Raw genomic sequence first — 22442 nt, forward strand, 5'->3', positions numbered from 1 at the left:
GAGATAAGTCAGGGCCCCTTCCCGCCCTCATCCCCCTGGCTGTGCGACAAAGAGAAGGGCTCAGAACGTCCACTGGCCCCTTCCCCGCTCTTACATGAATCATGAATTTTCCCTTCCTGATTGCCAAGAGCCCCTGTGTGGTAAACCACAATCCTAGGGAAGGAGAGGGTCCAGCAAGCCACGAGGCTGGGCCCAGCCTCCTGGTGCCAGCTCCGAACTCCCAGAGACTGCAGCCTCTCCCAGTGATGTGTCCTGGGCACAGCACTTGCCCTCTCTGGGCCTTAGTTAATTAACCCCTTGATCTGTAGCCAGGGAATAACCCTTGTTCTACAAGAGACCAATGGTATTTTGTTGTTGTTGTTTGTTTGGTTTGGTTTGTTTTCCCAGGGGCCACCAGGTGCTGTGGGAGAACCAGGCCTTCCCGGGGATGCTGGGTTGAAGGTGAGGCGAGATGAAAGATGAGAAAAATGGCTCGTTGAAACCAGCGCTGCACTGGCAACAGCGCCTTCTGTGTAGAGCAGAAACGGGCCTTTCTTGTGCCTGGGATAATGGGGTCTCTGTACTGCAGGCTGGGGAGAGGGGCCTGTGGTGGCCCCATTGCTGTGCTCACCCGTCCTGAGCCCTTGCCTAGCAGCATTTTCTCTGGCACCTGCCCTGGCCACCCCTCCCAGACGTGTGATAGCATCTGTACCTCAGCTACAGTGCCCCTCATTACCTGCTGGGAAACAGGTACCTGTTGATACCTCGGCCCCGGTGGGGAGAGCCCCTCCTGGTCCTTCTCCTCAAGCCTCCAAGCCGTGCTGACCAGCTAAGGATATTGCGAAGGCCCAGCCCAGGGGAGCCAGCTTGAAGGGCTGTGGAAGTTGGGGCAGACCATGTTCCCTGCGCCTGTCTCCCTCCCGTTCAGAGGGAGCTGCAACGGGCCTGGCGCTCTTACACTTGGCTGAGCTCTCAGATCCTTTGCTCAAGGAAGAAAAACACCTAGCACACAAGCAAGGGAGAACTGGATTGTTCCCGTTGAGTCCAAGCTGGGCTTCCAGGAGGAGCAGGCTGCAAAGCTTGGACATCCTCCGATGAAAAGGACCTTTGGGGGCCTCTCGGGTGAGATGTAGTCAGACTTCCTGCTCACCGGGGTTCTCACTAAGTCTCGAGGGAGAGGAAACAAAGGTGTTCCGTCAGAATGGCCATGCTGCAGCTGACGTTCCTGCAGCCGAGCCACCTAGGTTTGGAACCTAAGAGTATCATCACACACCCGAGGCCCTTGAGAGTTTGGGCTAGCTCCCAATGCCCCAGTCTTGGCTTCTTCTACTATCAAAGAACACCTTTGTTCAGGTCATGGGGAAAGCCAAATCGCCTCCATGTGTCAAGGTGCTTATAACAGTGCATCTTCAGAGCTCTGGGTCATGCTGTCAAAGAAGTAAAAAGTAATAATGATGGTGGCGGTGGTGGTAGTGATGCTGACCGTGATGGTGGTGATGATGGTGATGGAGTAGTAACAATGATCACGATGGTGGTGGTAATGTTGTTGACAATAATCGTGATGATGATGACGATGATGTGATGGTAGTGATGATGTGATGGGCAGAGCTGACTTGGAACAGGGGTTCTGGTTGGTGTTTTACAATTTCTCTCTCTGGTCCTTGAGAAGACGTCTCCCCTTTCCCCTACCCCAAGTCAGAGCCGGAAAGACTGCGCCTACCCATGCGGCTTGTGTTTGGCCTCTTCTAGGGTGACGCTGGACCTCTGGGAGCACCTGGGGAGCAGGGCCTCGTTGGTCAGCGGGTAAGTGGGAAAGCCTCAGGGGGTGTGGGCTTGATAGGGGGAGGGAAGAGCTTTGTGTGTCCTCCCCGAGTCTCCGTCTCCTTGGTTGTAGAGATAGACTGAGAATCTCTACGGTTTTGTCTAGTCGTCCTCGGTAGCCAGCGTGTCCACACGTCCACATTTTCTAAGAGGGGAAGGCCACGTGGCAAAGAGAAGAGCATGGGGCTTGGGGGCCTGAGGTGGAAAGCTAGGCCCGACTTGCGTCCACTGCGCTTGATCAGTAGAGTCTTGGAAGCTATATCAGGAAGGGTTTTGCAGGCCCCATTGGAACTCAGCAGGCAAGAGCAGCCTCACGCATCCAGTGCATAGCAACTGAGAGCACAGCAGTGGGTAGCAGAGGGCCTATCTCATGGAACTTAAGTCCTAATGGATCAATTAGTGATGTCTGCCAAAGATGCAGGAGGAGTAGAATCTGCCTGCCTGCCTCATCTTAGCCAGCAACTCTTAAAGGTGATGTCAGTCATGTGTTGCAGACAAACAGCAGATACCACGTGCACTTTAGCTTTGGGCACGCCTCTCAGACAGCCAGAGGTGGTATTGAGGCATGCCCAATGTTAAAGCTGACTCGAACCCACTAGGCAGACCCACCACCTCAGTCCAAGAAATGAACCCAGATGTCATGTCTAGGATAGCCCTGGGGCCAGTAGGATCCGGCCTATGATAATCATGTCATTCCCCACCCTGAGAATGGAGACCCCCGGTCTATGTTTGCCCCATGAGAGGGAAGACGAGCATCCGGGTTCTTTCTCATCTTTCCCTACTACCTTTTTAGGGAGAGCCAGGCTTGGAGGGTGATCTTGGCCCTGCAGGGCCAGACGGATTGAAGGTAAGCACCCTGGAGGGCAAGGTCTGGAAGGGGAGTTTCGGGGGGTGTGCCATCTGCTGTGCAAGACTCAAGCTTCCTCCAGGGCACCAAGCTCCCTAGGGCTCTGATTCCCGTGGAGAGTGACGGGGAGGGTCCGTGGCCACTGGCTAGAGATGGAGCCAGAGGATAAGTCTTTTACAGCATGACCAGGTTCTGTGCTGAGCCCTCTGTGTTATCACAGCCATCCGTGCAACAAGCAAGTCCCATTTTTAGGTGAGGAAACAGATTCAGAGAGGTTTGGCAACTTGTCGGAGGACACATAACTAATATTGGCACCCAAATCCAGGCCTGCCCGACTCCACAGCCCAGCTTATTCGGTCTCACCATGGAACTGTGTTGAAAGTGAAAAGACTCAGCTGGGCACTGGTGGCTCATGCCTGTAATCCTAGCTACTCCAGAGGCTGAGATCTGGTGATCACGGTTTGAAGCCAACCCCAGGCAGGGAAGTCCGTGAAACTCTTATCTTCAATGAACACCTAAAAACCAGAAGTAAAGCTGTGGTTCAAAGTGGTAGAGTATTGGCTGGGGATATGGCTTAGTGGCAAGAGTGCTTGCCTCGTATACATGAGGCCCTAGGTTCAATTCCCCAGCACCACATATACAGAAAATGGCCAGAAGTGGCACTGTGGCTCAAGTGGCAGAGTGCTAGCCTTGAGCAAAAAGAAGCCAGGGACAGTGCTCAGGCCCTGAGTCCAAGCCCCAGGACTGGCCAAAAAAAAAAAAAAAAAAAAAGTGGTAGAGTGTTTGTTTTGAGCAAAAAAGCTCAGGTGATAGCATCCAGGCCCTGAATTCAAGCCCCACAACTGATAAAAAATAAAAGTGAAAGGACTGAGACTCTTAGGAAGGTAGAGAGGGGTTCACTCGCGCAGAGACTATAGCTGAGTACGGGGCCTGAAACTCAAACCCATGGCTCACAGGTACCAACGTTTGTTGGCTTCAGTAATCCCTGCTCCTCCCACCTGTGTGGGTCCCACCTCTGAGTCCCATCTCTACCTGTGGCCCAGGCCCCCCAGGTGCCAGGACTTTCCCCAGGGAGGACCTTTCATACTCTACCAGTTAATTCCCTTCCTCAAGTCCTCTTGTCTCCCACCATCTCTCCACTGGATCTCAGATAAGCACCTTCTTCTTTGAGCCTTGACTTCCCCATCTGCAGTCCTCTGCTCCTAACTTACCCCACATCCAACCCTCCCTACATTTGACCCATGTCTCAGGGAGCCTTGATGACTGGCCCCTACTGGCTCTGGGTGCTTTCCTGCAAGGGAAAGAGCACCCCCTATTGGCCACCTTTCTACCTGTTATGCCCGTGCACAGGTGAGCTTGGGTGGGCCAGACTCCCGGAGCCTTTGATGGTCCAGCCACAGCCAGTGCCCACTGCTGCGTACTGTGCTGCAGTAAAAAACCCTATAGCCCGCAGGGGGCCTATGCTTGTGTGCCAAGCACCACCCACCCGAAGAGCTTGATGTGCCGTCACCCATTCTATTCTCCCAGCTAGAAACATCAGTGACCCCGCTGATGTCACGACACCACTGCCTCCTCATTTCCCTCTGCGTGGCCATTTCCTGTTCCTGGAGTCTTTGCTGCGGTGGGCTGGGAGTCGAAGGCTTGGCTTCACAGTTGTTCTTCCTCTGCTTTTCCTTAGCCCTGGCTTTATCCTTGCACACTCCCTTCCAAAGCTGGTTCTGCCTTTGGCCTTGAACTCGAGTAGTGGCTGTCAGGCATAGCTGCTCCCATGAGTACCCAGAGACCGTGGTGTTCATCCAGCAATCGCCTGTTGGCAGGCATGGCCTTTGGTGTTTCTGGCATGCTCTGTGTCTAGTACCTCTTCTAGCGGTGGCGGTGGTGGTGGCCAGAGGCAGTTCTCCTCTGTCTAGTGCTCATTGAGCACCTGCAGGGCTCCCCCCACCCCATCCAATCCAACATTATAGAGCCCTTGGACCTCCCTTATAAGTAAGTAAGTAAGTAAGGGGTACTGGCCACTCTTTGCAGTGAGGAGCCATGGCTGGAGGTGAGGAAGCTGTTGCCTTCTGTGTGCAGGGCCTGGAAGTTAGAATGAGCCAGAAGCTGGTTCCTACCTGCTCTCCACAGAGGACTTCCTGCCGGCACCGGACATACCCTGTGTAGATTGGGATGGCTGACCCAAGGTCTTTCTGAGTATTGACAGATGTCTGAGGGTCCCCAGGGCTTTCAGAAACCCCTAGTAGCCAACGTGTGGGGGACAACCCACAAAGACCTTCACCCAAGCTGGCTGGGAGCCAGGCTGTGGGTTTGTAATCTGGTCATACTTTACAGCCTGGCCACCTTCCTGCCCATGAGAGCTGGGATAGCAGGTGGCCAGGCATGGCAATTCCCTAATGGTCTCCAGGGGCCCCAGGAGTCTGTGAGAAAGCCAGCTCCAGCTGCGTCCCTTCTGGGAGCCGCTCTCTGGCCTGCATGCACGCGTTGGCTGGCAATGACCAGGGACTGCTCTGCAGCCCTTCCCCTCCAGTTCACACAGCCTCACGCCCTCTTCCTCTTCCGACGGCCTCTCTGAGCTGTCATCCATCGATCACTCAGCCACGTGGGGATTTGCCACAGGCCTTGCCCAGACAGCCCTTGATGAACAACTCCGAGCCTCAGGCAGGACTGCCTGAACTTGAACTTGGCCTTCCCACCTGCCACACCGAAGAAGGGGAAGAACAGGGCCACACAGGGAGGGGTCCTTGAGGTGGTTTCAAAGCCCTCTATGAAGCCATCACTCAGTGAGAACCATGGAACCATGGCAGGGGTTCACACAGACAGAACCTGGGATGCTCAACCCTGCCCCTGTGAGGCCCCTGTGTGGCACCCCCTTACCTTTCCAGAGAGCTTTCCTCCCTGACCACTTAGGGCACACTGGCTGGTGTCTGTGCCTGGCCACAGACTTCAGCTCTACCTCAAGGTGGGGGTGGGGGGGACTTGAAGCCAGATGGCTGCCCATCTCTGCCTCAGTTTCCCTATCTGTGAAATGGGATGGAGGGTAGGCTTTCAGGAGGGCTGAGTCAGCTAGCATAGACATAACACACTTCGGATAGGGAGCAGGACGAGCAGGGTCACAGGCCATCCGCTGGTTGGAGAACCTGTCCTCCTGGCTGCAGGCCCGCCGGGCAGGGCAGTGGCAGCAGCAGGAAGCAGGCTGTCCCGGGGCTTTGTGTCCCAGCAGCCTCACTGGGCACTGAGCAGCTCCCTCGCCGGCAGTAGCTGCTGCAGGGCGGTCAGCGGCCATCCGTCACTATCACTGGAAGCTGCAAGCAGGGGGCACAAACGCAACTCGGAGTTGGTTTGAAGAGCTCCACGGGTGAACAGCTCCCCACTGAACCCCTTGTGCTTGTGCCTGGGGTGGGCTGGGCAGAGGATCATGGGGGCGTGGTCGGGAGGGGGTCTGAGCCTTTCCCTGGCCCAGGGCCCACCAAGACGAGGATGGTGGCGGCTGCCCGCTCTGTACCCCCATGCCAGCCCCAGCCCTTCAGCGGCTCCAGGAGTTCTAGGGAACCCCAGAGGCCCTGGCTGGGAGTGAGGGGGCGGACTCGGCATGCATTCAGAGATCTGGGGTCCTTATGGACCTAGTGATTAATCTGTTCTCCCTGTCTTCCTCCTCTTCTTGCTCTCTCGACCCAGGGAGACAGAGGTGACCCAGGGCCTGACGGTGAGCGTGGCGAAAAAGGCCAGGAGGGGCTGAAGGGTGAGGATGGGCCCCCCGGGCCTCCAGGGATCACTGGCATCAGGGTGAGTGTTCAGGCTGCCGCCCACTGGGGCTGTGGGCGTAGCGCACGTGTGTGCTTTCCTGAGCCACCTACACAGTCCTCTGTGGTAGGACTTCTTCCTCTGCCAAGGAGTTTGACCCAAAGCCAGCCTTGTCTCTCTTACTCTCTGCCTTCCCAGGCCACCCCCGCCCCCCCGCCAGCACCCTTAAAATAACCTGGCTTTGGCGTCCTTACCTAGCCATACCTCCAGTCACACCCACCCATGGTGCTTTCTTTTTTTTTTATTTAATTAATTTATTAATTGAACACAAATTTTTTTGACAAGGTGTTGTGCAAAAAGGGTACAGTTACATAGTAGGGCAGTGTGTACATTTCTTGTGATAAATTACGCCCTGTTTTTCTTTCCCTTCTCTAGACATATATACAATATACAATGTATCAAGAGCATATACAGTAGCCACGTGGCCAAGCCCAAGAAAAGTCGGCTAGGGCTTTAAATGTAATGTCGACATTAGACAATATGTCGACAGTAGTCCTTTTTTTTTTTTTTTGGCCAGTCCTGGGGCTTGGACTCAGGGCCTGAGCACTGTCCCTGGCTTCTTTTTGCTCAAGGCTAGCACTCTGCCACTTAAGCCACAGCGCCACTTCTGGCCATTTTCTGTATATGTGGTGCTGGGGAATTGAACCCAGGGCCTCATGAATACGAGGCAGGCACTCTAGCCACTAGGCCATATCCCCAGCCCCGACAGTAGTCTTATATGAACGTACATACATAGCTTTTGAGCTATTGTATTCCACTGAGAGGTCGATTTTTGACCTTTATATGTTGAGTAGTTGTTTGGTTTTAGTTACATACTGTTGGGTCGCTGCCCCAATCCTGTGGGAAATACCATTTGACAAGCAGTTTTTGGTTTCATAGACCTGGTCTCTACTGTCTCTCCGTCTCCCTTTCTTAACAGTCATATATCAGGGCATGGTGCTTTCTTGAGCTCCTTAGGCAAATCATGGTTGCCACCCCCTGGGCCTTTGCACATGTTCATCCCGCTGTCTGGGACCCCTGCTCTTCCTTGTTTTCCTGTCACTTGCTGTACCCTGACTCCCTTCAGCTGTCACTACGGGCAGCACCTGCACCACAAAGCCATTTGCCTCGTACCCAGGAGGCGAGCCCAGCTCTGGTTTGCAAGTTCTGCCCTTGCACCTTTGTACAACTGTGTTCCACTTGGATGGAACCCGGCCCTTGAGGCACCTAGGGAAGGACAGGAGCCGCCTGTTTCTTTGTCTATATATACACACACCACGCTTAGCACTGTTCTGTGTGTTCGTTCTTTGATCTGGATAGCAACCCCAAGGAGGACTTGGAGAATCTGAGAGGCCGAGGAAATTACCCAGGACCACACAGTAACAAACAACAGAGCTGCTTAGGATTCCAGGGCCTGGGCCCTGGGCCATGAGGATGGCTGGGTGGCAGGTAGAAGGAATCTTTGGCTGATGTCATGGAGCCTAGCTCTGTTGTGGGGCTGGGGTGGGCGCCACGGTGGAACGGCATGTGTGTGGCCTGGCCTGGGACCGAGGAGAGATAAAGCTTCCCCCATGATGGCCTGCAGCCGTCCACCCTGAACCAGCTGGTGTGCAGGACCCTAGGCAGCCCGGGCTCCCCCGACCAGACATTTCCTTCCACACCCCCACTCCCCGGGCTGAGAGAGCTGTGCTGTTTCCCGGGCCCAGCGGCCCACTTCATTCAGCCTCCTGCTCTGGACATTCCTCTTCCCTCTGGAGTGTTGAAATGACTAACGTAGAACCGAGCCAAATTAGCAGGCAACGAACGGCTGTGGGAAAATATGTCTCCTAAAAATAGAAATGAAGCACGAAGCTGTCTCAGTAGCCAAGACAGAGTGAGATCCCCACACTGCAAGGGGAGGACGGGCGGCACGCATGCACGGTCCCATCCCCCCCGCCCCCCAGGCTTCCCCTTGCTCCCTTGAGCCCCTGGTAGATGAGCCTACGCCACAGGGAGTTCAGCAGGGCAGAGCTGGCTTCCCACCCCTGGCTTTCCTCCTTGCCTCCTTCCCCCCTCTCTGGTGATCACCCCTGTGAGGGTGAGAGATTTGGGAGGAATGTGAGCCCGGAGCCTGCGAGTGCCGGCATTCCGAAGGCCTTTCCTTGAGGAGTGACGAGTGTCAGTACTGTGCAACGGCACACGACTCGGGTGCGTCCCCACTGTTAAGTGATGGGGGGGGGGGGCGGGGTGGTGATACACATTTAGGGCCTGGCTAGTCTCCGTCCCAGCCAGAGGGAGTCATCAGGTAGAGGGTGCCCTGTCCCTGGCCTGGGCAGATGTGGCTCTGGTCCTCCGACCCCATGTCCACAGCTTCAGTGTCCACTCGCCTTTCCTCTGACAAGAGATGGGTCAGCTGCCGCTGTCCCCTCAGTCTGGCAAGTTCTACCAGCCGGTTAGTACAGCATTACCTGACAGGCCATCTCCAGCCAACAACGGGCCTCCGTCTCTCTAGATCCAACGCCTTCTTCCCAACACCACATGTTAGGGAACTGGAGGAGAAAGCAACAGGCTGGACTCGATCTCAGCCGGCGAGGAGTGTTCATTGAGGCACAGCAAGGGGCAGCAACCTTTCCGCAGGGTGAAGGTGGTGCAAGGAGGTGGTGGGGTTGGAGTTAGGCTTTTATGGGGTCTCAGCATGGAGATGGAGGTTACTGAAAAGGAGATTAGGAGTTATTTGAAAAGGCTGTTAGGGCTGGGGGAGGGGGGAGCCTTTGGTTAGGCCCACAATGGAATGTTTTCGGCCGGGCTTAGGCCAGATGCCCTGCCTGCGTCAAGCATGTCCGTGCACACCTGGGGTTTTACCTGATATCTGTGTGCACCTGCGATCATAGGGTGAGGGTCAGTTCTCCACCACTGAGCTCAAAGGAGGACTTAGGTACTGGAGCACACAGGGCTCGCCTGGTCCGCAGTGAAGGCTGTAAGGATTTTCAGTGTTTTACTACAGAGAAAGCAAGAGAACTTGACACTGCTCAGCTTAGCACTTCCCGTTAGAAACAGAGTACAAGCCATGTATGGGGTTTAAAATTCTCTAGTAGCCACATTTTATAAAGATAAGAAGAGATAGGTGAAATTAATTTTAATAACCTATTTCCCTCAGCCCAGTAAGTCCACACTATTATTTCAGCGTGAAATTGATATTAAAAATTCACTGAGGAGAGCTTTTTTTTTTAACCTTTCCTATTTTGCACTAAGTCTTTCAGATCCACTGAGTATTTCCACTAACAGCACCCCAGTTCAGATGAAAATTCTTACTGAAAATACTTGATCTGTGTGTAGCTTTCATATAATTTATAATCAAAGTGGAAGCTGGGAGCTAGTGGTTCACACCTGTCATCCTAGCTACTCAGGAGGCTGAGATCTGAGGATCAGGGTTCAAAGCCATCCCAGGCAGGAAAGGCCATGAGACTCTAATCTCCAATTAACTATCAGGAAACTGGGAGTGGCACTGTGACACACAAAGTGGTAGAGTGCTAGCCTTGAGCAGAACAGCTCAGGGACAGCGCTCAGGCCCTGAGTTCAAGCCTTATAACAGACAAAAAGAAAAGGAATTGGAACCCTGTGGAAGGTGGGTAGGGCCCAGGCTTCTGGGGGGCCTTCCACGGGGCCAGCTAGCCTGGGCTCGGCACTTCACCTCTGTTGATGTGCGGAGCACGGGGCAGAGTGTCTCTCTAGACAGGTAGCTCCTGAGCATCCGTCAGTAACCATGACAACCGCAGAGCCAGAGTCAGTGGTCCGTTCCTGTGTCACCAAGTTGAACCACTGAGCCCTGTGTTGCCCATGAGGCCCAGGAAGTCAGGCAGGTCACGCTCAGAGCCGCCAGACAGCATAGTCACTTCTTCTTCTTTTTTTTTTTTTTCAAATTTTTATTATCAAACTGATTTACAGAGAGGTTACAGTTTCATACGTTAGGCATTGGATACATTTCTTGTGCATAGTCACTTCTGAACCAGGTGGTTGGTCTGAAGAGCCTCATAGATTTGCCTTGATTGTCTCCTCTCTCTCTCTCTCTCTCTCTCTCTTCCCTCATCCTCCTCCAGGGTCCAGAAGGAAAACCAGGGAAGCAGGGTGCGAAGGGCCGGACTGGGGCCAAGGTAGGTGCCCTGTCCTGCCACCATGGCCCACGCCCCCTCCTCACACGATCTCCCGCAGGGCTGGTGACAGCTTGTTATTCTCTCATCACAGGGTGCCAAGGGCTACCAAGGACAGCTGGGTGAGATGGGTGTCCCTGGAGACCCTGGACCCCCAGGGACCCCAGGCCCTAAGGGGTCCCGAGGCAGCCTGGGACCAACAGTGAGTACTCGGGCTGAAAAGGGAGTCAAGTGTGGGGTAGAAGGGACCCGGAGAGGAAGGGGGGGGGCAGCCAGCATCTCTGTAAGGCCATTCCTACCTCCAGCTGGCCGGTGGTGCCAGCCACCTCATTTTAATCATGGGTGCCCTTTGGGAATGACAAAAATGTGCACCCTTGTGGGTGCTGGTGGCTCATCCCTGTAATCCTACCTACTCAGGAGGCTGAGATCTAAGGATCACAGTTAGAAGCCAGCCCAGACAAGAAAGTCTGTGAAACTGTCATCTCCAATTAACCACCAGAGAACCAGAAATGGCACTGTGGCTCAAAGGGGAAGAGCCCTAGCCTTGAGCATAAAAAGCTCAGGGACAGCGCCCAGGCCCAGAGTTCGCCCCATGACCGACCAAAAAATGAAACGAGCATGCGCAGGGTGCATCCCTTCTGAATACACGGGATAAGACAAACAGACCAAACAGCTTCTGACATCTGAAGGGCCCCTCCATTGGGGGCGGGGAGGGGACCAGATGGCTGGGAGCAGTTTGAGGCAACAGGAAGTTCCCTAGTGGGAGTACAGCCACAGGTTGAGGGTGTCCTGTGCCGGGTTCCCAGATCCTCGCAGGGTAGCCCAGGGCCTCTGGGTTGTTCTGAGGACAAACAACTGTTGGGACACATAGACCTCCGGGGTGGCCGGTGGCTCAAAAGAAGCTGACACGGTGGCTCTGAGCAGCCGTGCTGGCAGGGGCCTTTAGCATGTCCATGGTGGCCCATTTCCTATCAATCACTTGACAGCATCTCTGGGGGCAGGGAGGCGATACACGGCATCAATTAGACAGTGCCCCCCCACCCCCACCACCCTGCCAATTCCCAAATAGCCTCATGAGCACAGGTAATAAAGAGCTACAGTCAAAAGATTGGGAAAGGATGTCTTGTCCATATTATCTTTGTTTTTAGTGACACTGATATAACTTTGAGTCCATGAAATTTAAATTTAAGAAAAGTTCTGCTTAAGTGACCTGTTATAAAAAGTCCTAGGAATGTCGCACCTGATTGCACGAACCGCCAGAGTTGGGAGAAGGGAGGGCTGAGGGGGGGCACAAAAAGAAAGCCTGGGGGGGGGGTCCTACTAGCTCTGCACCGCTTCTCCTGGGCTATGGACTGCGGGAGACTGTCCCCACTGTGACCAGCACACACCAATGAGCGTCTTCTCCTCTCCCAGGGTGCTCCAGGACGGATGGGGCCCCAAGGGGAACCCGGACTGGCAGGTTACAATGTAAGTTCCCCTGGCCCTCTCTGGATCTCAGTCCCAGGGCCCTCTCCCGGCTGTGGGTGACCCCTGGGGCACTGGTGAGGTAGCCCCACGGGGTGACTCTGGACCCATAGGTGGGCATGTAGCATACCATGGGAGGGGGCAGGCAGAGCGCCATCCCCAGGTGCCAGCCTTCCCTGCACAGATGGCTGCCCGCTGTTCCTTGTCCGAAACGCCACAGCGCCCCTGTGGAAGAAGAGACCAGCCTCGGCCTGAGGATGCGCCCCCATGGACAGCCCCTCCTTAGAAGTGGTTGAGCCATCTCTTGTTCCCTACCGGATAGACCCAGATTCAGAGAGGCTAGGACTGGTCAGAAAGGGAAACTAAGGCTCAAAATTGTTAGAGCTCAGCTGGTGATGTGGCTTAGCGGTAGAGTGCTTGCCTAGCATGCATGAAGCCCTGGGGTTCGATTCCTCAGCACCACATATACAGAAAAAGCCGGAAGTGGCGCTCTGGCTCAAGTGTGTAGTGTGCTAGCCTTGAGCAAAAGAAGTTCAGGGACAGTGCTCAGGTCCTGAGTTCAAACCTCAGGACTGGCAAAAACAAAACAAAACAAAAACCTGTTAGAGCTCATGGTGAGGCCTGGAAGCTTGCAGTGTTGGGGAGTGAAGTCTGAAGGAGCCCCATGAGGGAGGAAGAGAAAGGAAACAAAAACAGGCAAAGGAGCCCTGTGGAGGGGAAGGAGAGGGGGAGGGGAGGGGGGGAAGGAAGCCAGGCCCAGGAGACACCTGTTCCTGTTTCAGGGCAGCACAGCAGGGCCCCCGCCACTCAAGTCGGCACACCCTTGAAAGGAGGGGATCTGGGGAGTGGGGGGGGGGGGGGGAGTGCTGAAAGACCTGTCTAGAAGGCCAGGACCCAGAGAGACACAGGGTTTGTTGAATCACACCGCAAATTGGGACAGACATTGGAACCCCGCTGTACAGCCCCACTGTGTGCAGCTCTGAGCTCCTGCCCTCTATCCTTTGCCCCTCCTGAGTGTTCACTTGCCTCTTACCTCTCTGTCTTGTTTATCTGCAGGGACACAAAGGCATTGCGGGACCGCTGGGACCTCCTGGGCCAAAAGGCGAGAAGGTAAGTGTTGGGTCTCAGAGAGGCAGATGGATGAGGCTGTATGTGGGGTCCTTGTGACTGGAGTGGCTTGGTAGGTCCAAGATGGCTGATAACTGCTCACATCAGGGTTGCCTAGAGCCAGCCCTGAGGTCAGAGTCCCCAAGGCCTAACGTGCTAGGAAATGCACTTGTATCGACCAAGATAGGGTCATCTCTGCAAACACCGGCTTCTAAGCCTTGCATGTGGATGAGGTCGCCCAGAGTGAGCCAGGAGGGACGCCAGGACAGGCGAGGGCTTGGGAAGGAGGCCCGCATGGCCAGGCACTCCAGAGACCATGCCTGGCCAGGTCTCGCAGCTGGAGCGCCCTCTAGTGAGCCTCCACAGGCTCCTCGCCCGGGCCTCCTCCTTGGCCTGCCTTTCTTCTGCTGACTCAGCTCCCCACTCACTGAATCCCACAGTGGATGAGTCATGTTGGCCTGGTTTTGCTGTCCCACGGCCCCTCCCCCTGCCTGGAAGAGTGCAGACCTGTGTCTAGGCCCTGACACAATCCACAGGAGGCCACAGAAAGTGCCACTTCAGCCTGCCTCAGCCCTCGCAGTCTGCCCCGGGGCCAGCACAGGGGTAGTAATTCCCGGAAAGCCCCGTGGAGCTCATGAGGCCAAAGGCTAGAAGTGGAGCCAGTGGCTGTGAGAATGTCCCCATCTGCTGAGGGGGTGAGTGTCACGTCATTCACGCTGAGCCCGACACGATGTGTGTCCACGCGCTCTCACCCACGAGATTCTATTACACACTCGTTCACTTCTTGGCTTCCTAGACTGGTGTGTTCCAGGCCCGGGACTGCTGCCCGACCCAGCTCCAAAATAGAAACCCAATCATGCATTGCTTAGTGACAGGGATTATGAGAACTGCTATGTTCAGGGATTTCATCCTTGTGGGAACAGCCTACCGCGTGTGGACACAAACGACAGGCTTCCGGTCACCGGGTGACATCCCCCGTGGGAACACCACCATGGTGTGGCTCCTGATTGTCTCCTGATGAACAGCTGACCACAGGCTGGACAAGGCTTGGAGGGAGGGCAGGCTGCTGAGAGCGGGGCGGGGGGTGGGGGGGGGGGAGTGGATGTTGTCTCCCCCTGGGATTTCTCCCCCGGCCCTCACCTCAACCCCACGGCAGGTGGGGTCATGCAGGTGGTGGCAAGGTGTACATCGGGGGAGATCTGGAGGGCTGTTTTTGGCTTTTGGTTCCTAAGTGGCCTTAGCTGAGATCCTGCCTTCCTGGGGCCTCAGTTTCCCCATCTGTAAAGTGGGGACAGCAGCTCAGCAGCAACAAGGGGGCTTCAGAGAGTCTCCAACACAACATAGAACAAACTTGGCCAAGAGTGCTGGCACATAGAATGTAGGTCCCAGTGCAGTCCCCCCTCCCTTTGGCACCTGCCACCCCCGCAGGGGGACCAAGACATGAGCCATTGAGCCAGAGTGGGCAGGCAGGAGAGGGGGTGCTATCCCATCTGGGCCATCCCCTGATACACAACTGGTTCTGGGCTTGGCTGGAGTCCTGCTGAGCCTCAGCCAAGGCACGGCACCAGACCTGGGACCTCCCTGGCAGAGCAGGTGGCCTAGGCCCAGGAAGTTCACTGTCTCCTGTCCCCCTGGCCTACCTCCCATCCGTTCAGGCAACAAGAGGGCTCAGGTGCCCTTGCTAGACTTTCCCCCCCCCCCCCCACACACACACAGAACAGCTCATAGGAGAGGAGACACTGGTTTCCTGGGTTCGAGTCTTCCGGGCCCTGAGTTGCTATCCTGCTCTTCTGCTTAAATCTTCCTCATGGAAGGTGGCAAGGGGGCGTGGGTCCTGCAGCAGGACCAGGGCCTAAGCTCAATTCTTCCTCCCATCCTGGCTCTGTGTGTGTGTGTGTGTGAGACACATGGCCACAGTTGTCCCCATTATTATTAGAATTGCCATTTCAGTGGCTGTCCCGTGGGTCCTGCTCACAGGCAGCCGCTAGCTGGGGGGATCCACAGTGCTCTCCTCAACATCGCCAGGCACCCTGCCCTGCTAGGCACCAAGAAAACTGTCCTGTAGATGAGCCCCCAGCTGCTGAGAATCCTAGGGTGAGCCTAGGCCTTCTCTGGGGCTCCTGAGGAGGAGCTGAGTCCTCGGATATTTCCTTTCTCCCAGCCAGGACCAGAGAGCAGCGTCCACAGCCTCCTGGGGCTCGTGCCCTCTGCCGTGAGGGAGCTGTGTGGAGCTCGCTGTTCTGCATTGCCCCACCATGCACGCCAGTGCCAGGCACTGCACACACTCATCACACTCAGCCGCCATTCCAGCCTCCTGCCGAGTCTCATGAGGGACACTGAGGGTTCTTCCCCAGCAGGTTCCATGCAAAGCAAGGTGGAGGGGGGTGAGGCCTCTGATATTCAAGGCCCGTCTGCCAGGTCTCACTTGAGGGGCTGGGCTGGGATGCCCAGTGGTGTAAGGCATAGAGTTCCTGTCTCCCCTACCCCTGGGTCTTCTCTCTCTTTGGCCTTGGTATCCTGTCTCCTGGTACAGGCCCAACTCCCCAGGGTGGGCCTTTTGTCTAAAGCTGGTTCTGTGTCTGCAGGGGGAGCAGGGTGAGGACGGCAAGGCCGAGGGCCCCCCTGGGCCTCCTGGAGATCGGGTAAGGCCCCTTCCATCTTCTGGGTTGTGTGGGGTCCCACCTGGAGCCTGGCCCTGCTGTGGTGTGGACAGGGTCCGCGGGCAGGGTGAGGCTGTAGATCCCCATGGACTGTGTCATCCTTGTTCAGGGGCCTGTGGGTGATCGCGGAGACCGTGGGGCACACGGGGACCCTGGATACCCTGTAAGTATTGGAGCTCCTGTGTGTTGGCAGGATCGACTGTGACATAAGAAAGGGAGGCCAGGGCTGGGATGGTAGCTCAGTGGTAAAGTGCTTGCCTTGCATGCATGAAGCCCTGGGTTCGATTCCTCAGCACCACATACACAGAAAGAGCCAGAAGTGGTGATGTGGCTCAAGAGGTAGAGCAAAAGAAGCTCAGGGGCTCTGAGTTCAAGCCCCAGGACTGGGGGGGGGGGATGGGGAAGGCCAGCCTGCATTAGGTCACATGCCCTGCCCCTCCTTACATGCTCAGTGTGAGGCCACAATCATTTCATACAGAGGCTGGACATCCACCCCTATGGAAAGGGGAGGCCAAGACCTTCTCCAGGAACGGAGAGTGAGGCTGGGGAGATGTCCCTCCTGTGTCCTGTCTGCTGACCACTTCCTTCCTAGGTGGCCATGAGAGGTCCCTTTCCTCTGAAGGCCTTAGTTTCCCCATTTATGGCTGAGAACAGCCCCCCCCCCCGCCCAGTGGAAGCAGTCACAAGCCATTGGACCCACTGAGCTTCCCCCCTTCCTGCCCCCTCCAACCAGAAAACAGAGTCAGATAGACAGTGGCCTGGCCAGGAGGAATAGGAGCTTCTAGGGCTCTTCCCCTAGCCCCCAAGCCCCTCCAAGATGGGTGGTCTTACCTGTCTCTCCTTGGCTTCCAGGGACAGGAAGGTGTTCAAGGCCTTCGAGGAAAACCAGGCCAGCAGGGCCAACCCGTGAGTGTTACTTCCTGTCCAGTGTCCTCTCCTGCCTTCAGAGTGGGAGGGGGATAGAACAGTGGGAAAAGAACTGGACCCTTTAAGGCTTGAAGGGACCTGGGGAGGTAACCCCTCTGGTTTCTCCTGTCCTCACCCTGGGGGTCCTCCCCAGAGCCTGCACCCCCAAACCCCTCCCCACCCCTCCCCCCTCCAGGCGGAGAATGGCCACCCTCCCCCGGGAGAGAATCCTGGGGCTGCCTTTTGTCATCTCACCTTGGTTTGCAGGGGCATCCGGGACCCCGGGGGCGGCCGGGACCCAAAGGATCAAAAGGCGAAGAGGTGAGAGGTTTTTGGTTGTTCACCGGGAGGCTGAGGTGGGGAAAAGTCTGGCTTAAGGCCACACAGCAAACCCAAGGCAGATCTGGAAAGAGCCAAGCTCTGCCAGACATCTCATGGCCCATCTTTCCGGGGCTCTGGGAAGGGAGCCGCTCATCGGATGTTACCCAAGGGGCCTTGAACTCACAGCAGGCGGCAGCCAAAGATAACCTGCCTACCCTGCCACAATTGTAAACCCGAAAGACCGAAAAGGGGGGCTAGGGCCTGCAGAAAGACGAGAGGGAGGGCCGTGGACTCCAGCTCTGATTGGGAGGCAGACAGTGTCTGTGCCCCTGACTGTGAGGTGGCCAGGAAGGGAACCCAGGGCCTCGAGCATTGTGGGGGCCCCAGGCAACCCTGGGCTTTGAGGCCAGCATGATCACCCCTCTTGCAGGTCAGACACTCACCTAGGGCCCATGGTCCTCCCATGACCTTCCTCCGCCTCCGGGGCTCCTCCAGCCCAGCTCCTCCTCTAGGCAGCCTCCCCCATGTGGCCTTGTTTTTGTTTTCCCAGGGTCCAGCTGGAAAGCCAGGCAAGGCTGGGGCACCAGGCCGGAGGGGGATGCAGGTGAGTGGCTTATGGCTACCTCATTGCCACCTACCTCATGCCCTCCCCCAGAATCCCTCACGGGGCTCTTATGTACCCTAGGGGCCACCGGGGCTGCCAGGACCCCGGGGTGTGGTGGGGAGACAGGGCCCCGAGGGCATCGCTGGACCAGATGGGCTTCCTGGCAGGGATGGCCAAGCAGGACAGAAGGTGAGCCGGACTGGGTGAGATAAGGGGGCACTTCCACAGGCCAGGGGGGCTCTGGTTGGAAATTGAGATGGGGCAGGGTGAGCATGGACAGACGGATGGTTCCCGGGTTGTGGGGAGGTGAGTGGGTACCTCATCCTTTGGGACCTCTGGGAGGACAGGCTTCTCCCAGCTTGTCCTTGATGCCAGAGCTTGGGCTGCTGAGTGCATCCCCTGATTGGTGCACAGACAGAGTCCCCACTCACAGACCCTCAGCCCGCCTCTCTTGCTTGCCTCTCACCCAGCCATCTCAGCCAGCTTCCTTCCCTCCTGGCCCCATTGTTTACCCAAGCCCCAACCCAGCCACGTCCCCCCACCCCCACACACCTTTGGCCTACTTCCTTCACAGGGAGAACAAGGAGAAGATGGGGACCCTGGCTCCCTGGGTCCTGCTGGGAGGAGAGGAAACCCAGGAGTGGCCGGCTTGCCTGGAGCACAAGGGCCCCCAGGATTCAAGGTCAGACCCTGCTTCATCACTTACCACCCTTTCTGCCCTGGGAGGGACTATAATGGTACTGATTCTTGGAGAGCCTACCTCCCAGGGCCTCTGTGAAAATGGTGCCCACACTTTTTGACTTTTCTCAGAAACTCTGCCCCAGACTTGAAGAATGGTTATCTAGGTAGTTAGACCGCCTCCGCCAGCCAAGGTTCCTAAGTTGTCAGCAGGTGCCCTCTCTTGGGCATTTATGGAACAGCAGGTGGCTTGCTTGCCCCTAGTATGTGAGAAAGCTTCCTTGGTGTGAGAGGCTGCTTTGAACCAAGGCTGGACCCCCAAGGAGAAGATGTAGATGAAGGACTCAGATGTAGTTCTTGCCCTCCCTGAATTGAGATCCAGTTGGGGGAAAGGCTGGAACTGTCTGTGCGTACAGCAATGTGAGGAGCAGTTGCACCTATATTGGTGTATTGGGAGGCTGAGCAGGAGAGGAGAGGAGATACCAGAATAAGGAACCGGGCTTCTCGTGGCTCATCTTAGTCTACTGCCCCCTTAGGCCTCCTCATCACCTCTTCATCCCGAGATCTGGAGGGACCCTGTAGAATTTCTGTTGTACTATTCCTGGGCCTCCTCCCTCTGCTCCTTCCCATCATCTCCCCACACCCCAACCAACTGGTAATTTTGATATCTTTCTTTAAGGGTGAAAGTGGGTTACCCGGACAGCTGGGTCCCCCTGGCAAACGAGGAACAGAGGGCGGAATGGGTGTTCCTGGAAGCCAGGGAGAGCCTGGATCCAAAGGGCAGCCGGTGAGTGAATCCTGGACATACACATGCCCCCCCCCCATGCTCAAGCATATTCCTACAGGCACACACACACACACACACACACACACACACACACACACACTGAGGTCGACCCACCACACACACTCAGATGAACACACAAACAAAACACCTGTGTTCACACATGCACAGACAGACTGAGAAGCCACCTGTTAGTTTGGTGAAAAGGACAGAGCAATACACATTCTGGGCACCAGCCACTGTTCACCCTCCCCTCAGTGGAGTGCTGGAAGGGGAGCAGTCCTTCAGGACAGGAAAGGATCACAGCCAGAACCCAGACTCTGTGGACTTCCAGATGGTGGTCCTCTTCACACTGCCTTCCTCCTCACTTCTCTCCCAAGAATTCTGTCGACTTCTCCATCAGGAAAAAGAGGAATAGGAAACAAAAAACAGAAGGGTAATAGGGGGGAAAAACAGTAATTGGCCTCAGTTGCCCCAACTTCAAACAGATTTTTAATTTAATTAGCTGAAAAAGCATGACCCAACTATACATTGCCTCAAGAAACCCACTTTAAATATAAAGTGGCAAATATGATGGAGAGGAGCTGTGGAGGAAGATTCTTTATGCTGACACTCATTGGAGGAGGCCAGGAAGTGTTCTCAATACCAGAAAATAAAGAGGAAAGCGAACATAACAAAGAAGGTCATTTCACAATGATAAAAACCTTCAAAATACAATAAGCAGAAACCAGTAGAACTATGAGGAGAAATGGGTAACTACAACTACAGTTGAAGAGTCCAGTCCATCTCTGTCAGTCATGAGTACAAGATCAGTATTTCACCAAGGGAAAAGTGAAAACATGAAATTTCCTAATATTAGAGATGAGATAGATGGCATCTACCAGTAAAGATAATATACATATTAGAAGCCTAATAAGCCAGGTGCCCATGTTCATGCCTGTAATCCTAGCTACATAGGAGGCTGAGATCTGAGGATCATAGTTCAAAGCCAGCCCTGGCAAGACAGTTCGTAAAATTCTTATCTCCAATTAACCAGCAAAAAGCCAGAAGTGGAACTGTGTCTCAGGTGGTAGAGTACTAGACTTGAACAGAAAAAGCTCAAGAATAGCCCCCAGGCCTTGAGTTTGAGCATCAGGACCAGCGCCCTCCCCCCAGAAAAGGATAGAACAAGATCAAGTAGAGTTTATTCCAGGAATGTAACAATGGTATCATAGTTGAACATATTAGTAAATTAATATTGATAACCTAAAAAAGAAAAGCCCAGTAGTCAGACAATGCAGGAAAAGCATTTGACAAAGACTAGCTTCATTTCTGACTTTAAAAAGTTCTTACTGGACTCATGCTTGTAATCGTAGCTACTTGGAAGGCTCAAATCTGAGAATCAAAGTTCAAAGCTAGCCAGGGCAGAAAAATCTGTGAGACTTTTGTCTCCAGCTAACCACCCCAAATCCAGAAGTATGGGTATGGCTCAAGAGTACCGGTCTTGAGAAAAAAAAGAAAAAGTTTAAGGGACAGCACCCAAGTTCCAAGTTCAAGATCCAGTACTAGCACAAAAAGAAAAAAGAAAAACTCTCAACAAATGAAGTGTAGAAGGAACTTGGCAAAGAACCTGCATGGAACTTCCTCAGAAGTTTAGAAAGCAACACTGTGTACAATCACATACAAAAACACCAAAATACAAGAGATCCACCTGACATTAAGTGTGTCATGGTCACGCTCTAAGTGTACAGCGCATACCCTCACCCCTACCTCCAGGAGTCCCTGAGCTGAGTGCTGCCTGTTCCTGCTGCAGACTCCTGTCTGCTCAGCATCCAGACTGACTGATGCCTAGAATATGAGCTTCTGTGTCCATCTCACAGCCTCTGGGGGCCTGGGTGACTAGTCAGCATCCTCTGTAACCTCACTCTACTCACCCCCATATCATCTCCTTCTCCTTGCAGGGCAACTCTGGTGAGATGGGCTTTCCAGGAGTGGTTGGCCTGTTTGGACCCAAGGTACCAAGTCCTACCCTCCCTGTTCCTTGGGGGGTGGGGGGTGCTGTCCCTTACCCTCACCTACTCATCGATTGCTTCCCCAAGTCTTGGGGGAGCACGGGGCGTGTGGGCTGGAAGCAGGATGCTTTGCTCTGCAAAGGCGCTTGCTCTGGCACGCCTGGGCTCCTCACCCAGCCAGCCCCACGCTCTCCTTGCTCTGTGCCTTGGCCATGTCACGTTGTCACCAAGCCTCAGTTTCAGACCCAGTAAGCTGTAGAGAATACCAGTGGAGGCTTGCTGGGAAATCAGGACGGGGGGCTGGAGACCATCTTGTACCCAGCTGGCACATAGCTGGTGCTTTTGGTGCTCTTCCTGGGCCCTGGGGTGAGGTTTCTGTTGACTGGGAGGAAGCAGGTCAGCCAGAGTCGAGGTGTGAGGGGGGCTCCTGGGCCTCTTCCCAGTGGTCACCCCCATGCTTCCCACAGGGACCCCCTGGAGACATTGGCTTCAAAGGCATCCAAGGCCCTCGTGGACCTCCTGGGTTGATGGTGAGTCCTCTCCTGTCCCAACAGGGACAAATGCCCCAAACCCAAGGCTGGCCATCATCTGGGTGGACACCTGTCCTCCTCCTTTGCTCTTGGGACCTCTTTCCACTGTCATTCCCACCCCTGTGACCTTGCCTGTGCCGTCCCTGCCAGCCTAGGCTGCCAGTTTCCCTCCCTCCCCCATCCTTCCGTTCCCCCTACTCTTGCAGAGGGGCTTGAGGTGCATGGTCTCACCCTGCACCCGGGGGGCTTGCTTTCATTCTCTCGGGACACTCAGGCGCTCTCCACCTCTGTCTCTGTGACTCTGTCCCCCCAGGCCTGGAACAAGGACTCACAGCCTCTGTCTCCTTTAGGGAAAGGAAGGCATCATTGGGCCCCTTGGAATTCTGGGACCTTCAGGACTCCCGGTATGTGCAAGGGGAAGACAGATGGGTCCCTTGGTTGTCCCAGCTCAGTGTCTCTGTGATTCTGGGCCAGGATGAGCTCAGTTTCCCCCTGATTCCCATCTCATGTGCTGTGGTTTGTTGCAGGGTGCGAAGGGTGACAAAGGCAGCAGAGGAGACTGGGTGAGCGGCTGGGCTGGGGGAGGAGGGCAGTGCTGGAGGGGGGTGGGGAGGGAGGAGTGGCTTTGGATGGGCATAGCTCAGCCCGGCCCCTGATTCTCTGTACCCTTTCTGTCTCTCTCCAGGGACTACGGGGCCCACGGGTGAGTGGGGGGTGAAGGCTGGGATGGGGAAAGGGCTGGGGGGGGGGTGGCACCTGGGGTCTCATGCCTGTGGTTTCTGATGCCCTGAGCATGCTCTGGGCCACATTTGTCCCCTCTGTGACACCATGGTCCTGTGTCCTAGG

The 22442-nt window shown here is 55.3% G+C and overlaps 1 protein-coding gene across 1 annotated transcript in view; it reads left to right on the forward strand.

Moving 5' to 3' along the window:
• Col27a1 (collagen type XXVII alpha 1 chain) overlaps positions 1–22442 on the forward strand; it is a 110443-nt gene that overhangs the window by 80556 nt on the left and 7445 nt on the right. The window contains 21 exon segments of the mRNA XM_048340049.1: positions 388–441; positions 1729–1782; positions 2594–2647; positions 6320–6427; positions 10501–10554; positions 10646–10753; positions 11965–12018; positions 13072–13125; positions 15708–15764; positions 15892–15945; positions 16635–16688; positions 16956–17009; positions 17560–17613; positions 17695–17802; positions 18188–18295; positions 18971–19078; positions 21016–21069; positions 21534–21596; positions 21947–22000; positions 22124–22159; positions 22282–22299. Of these exon segments, the coding sequence (XP_048196006.1) occupies positions 388–441; positions 1729–1782; positions 2594–2647; positions 6320–6427; positions 10501–10554; positions 10646–10753; positions 11965–12018; positions 13072–13125; positions 15708–15764; positions 15892–15945; positions 16635–16688; positions 16956–17009; positions 17560–17613; positions 17695–17802; positions 18188–18295; positions 18971–19078; positions 21016–21069; positions 21534–21596; positions 21947–22000; positions 22124–22159; positions 22282–22299 (1362 nt within the window).

This window comes from Perognathus longimembris, chromosome 1 (assembly GCF_023159225.1).
Source record: "Perognathus longimembris pacificus isolate PPM17 chromosome 1, ASM2315922v1, whole genome shotgun sequence".
In the NCBI taxonomy this organism is placed as follows: Eukaryota; Metazoa; Chordata; class Mammalia; order Rodentia; family Heteromyidae; genus Perognathus; species Perognathus longimembris.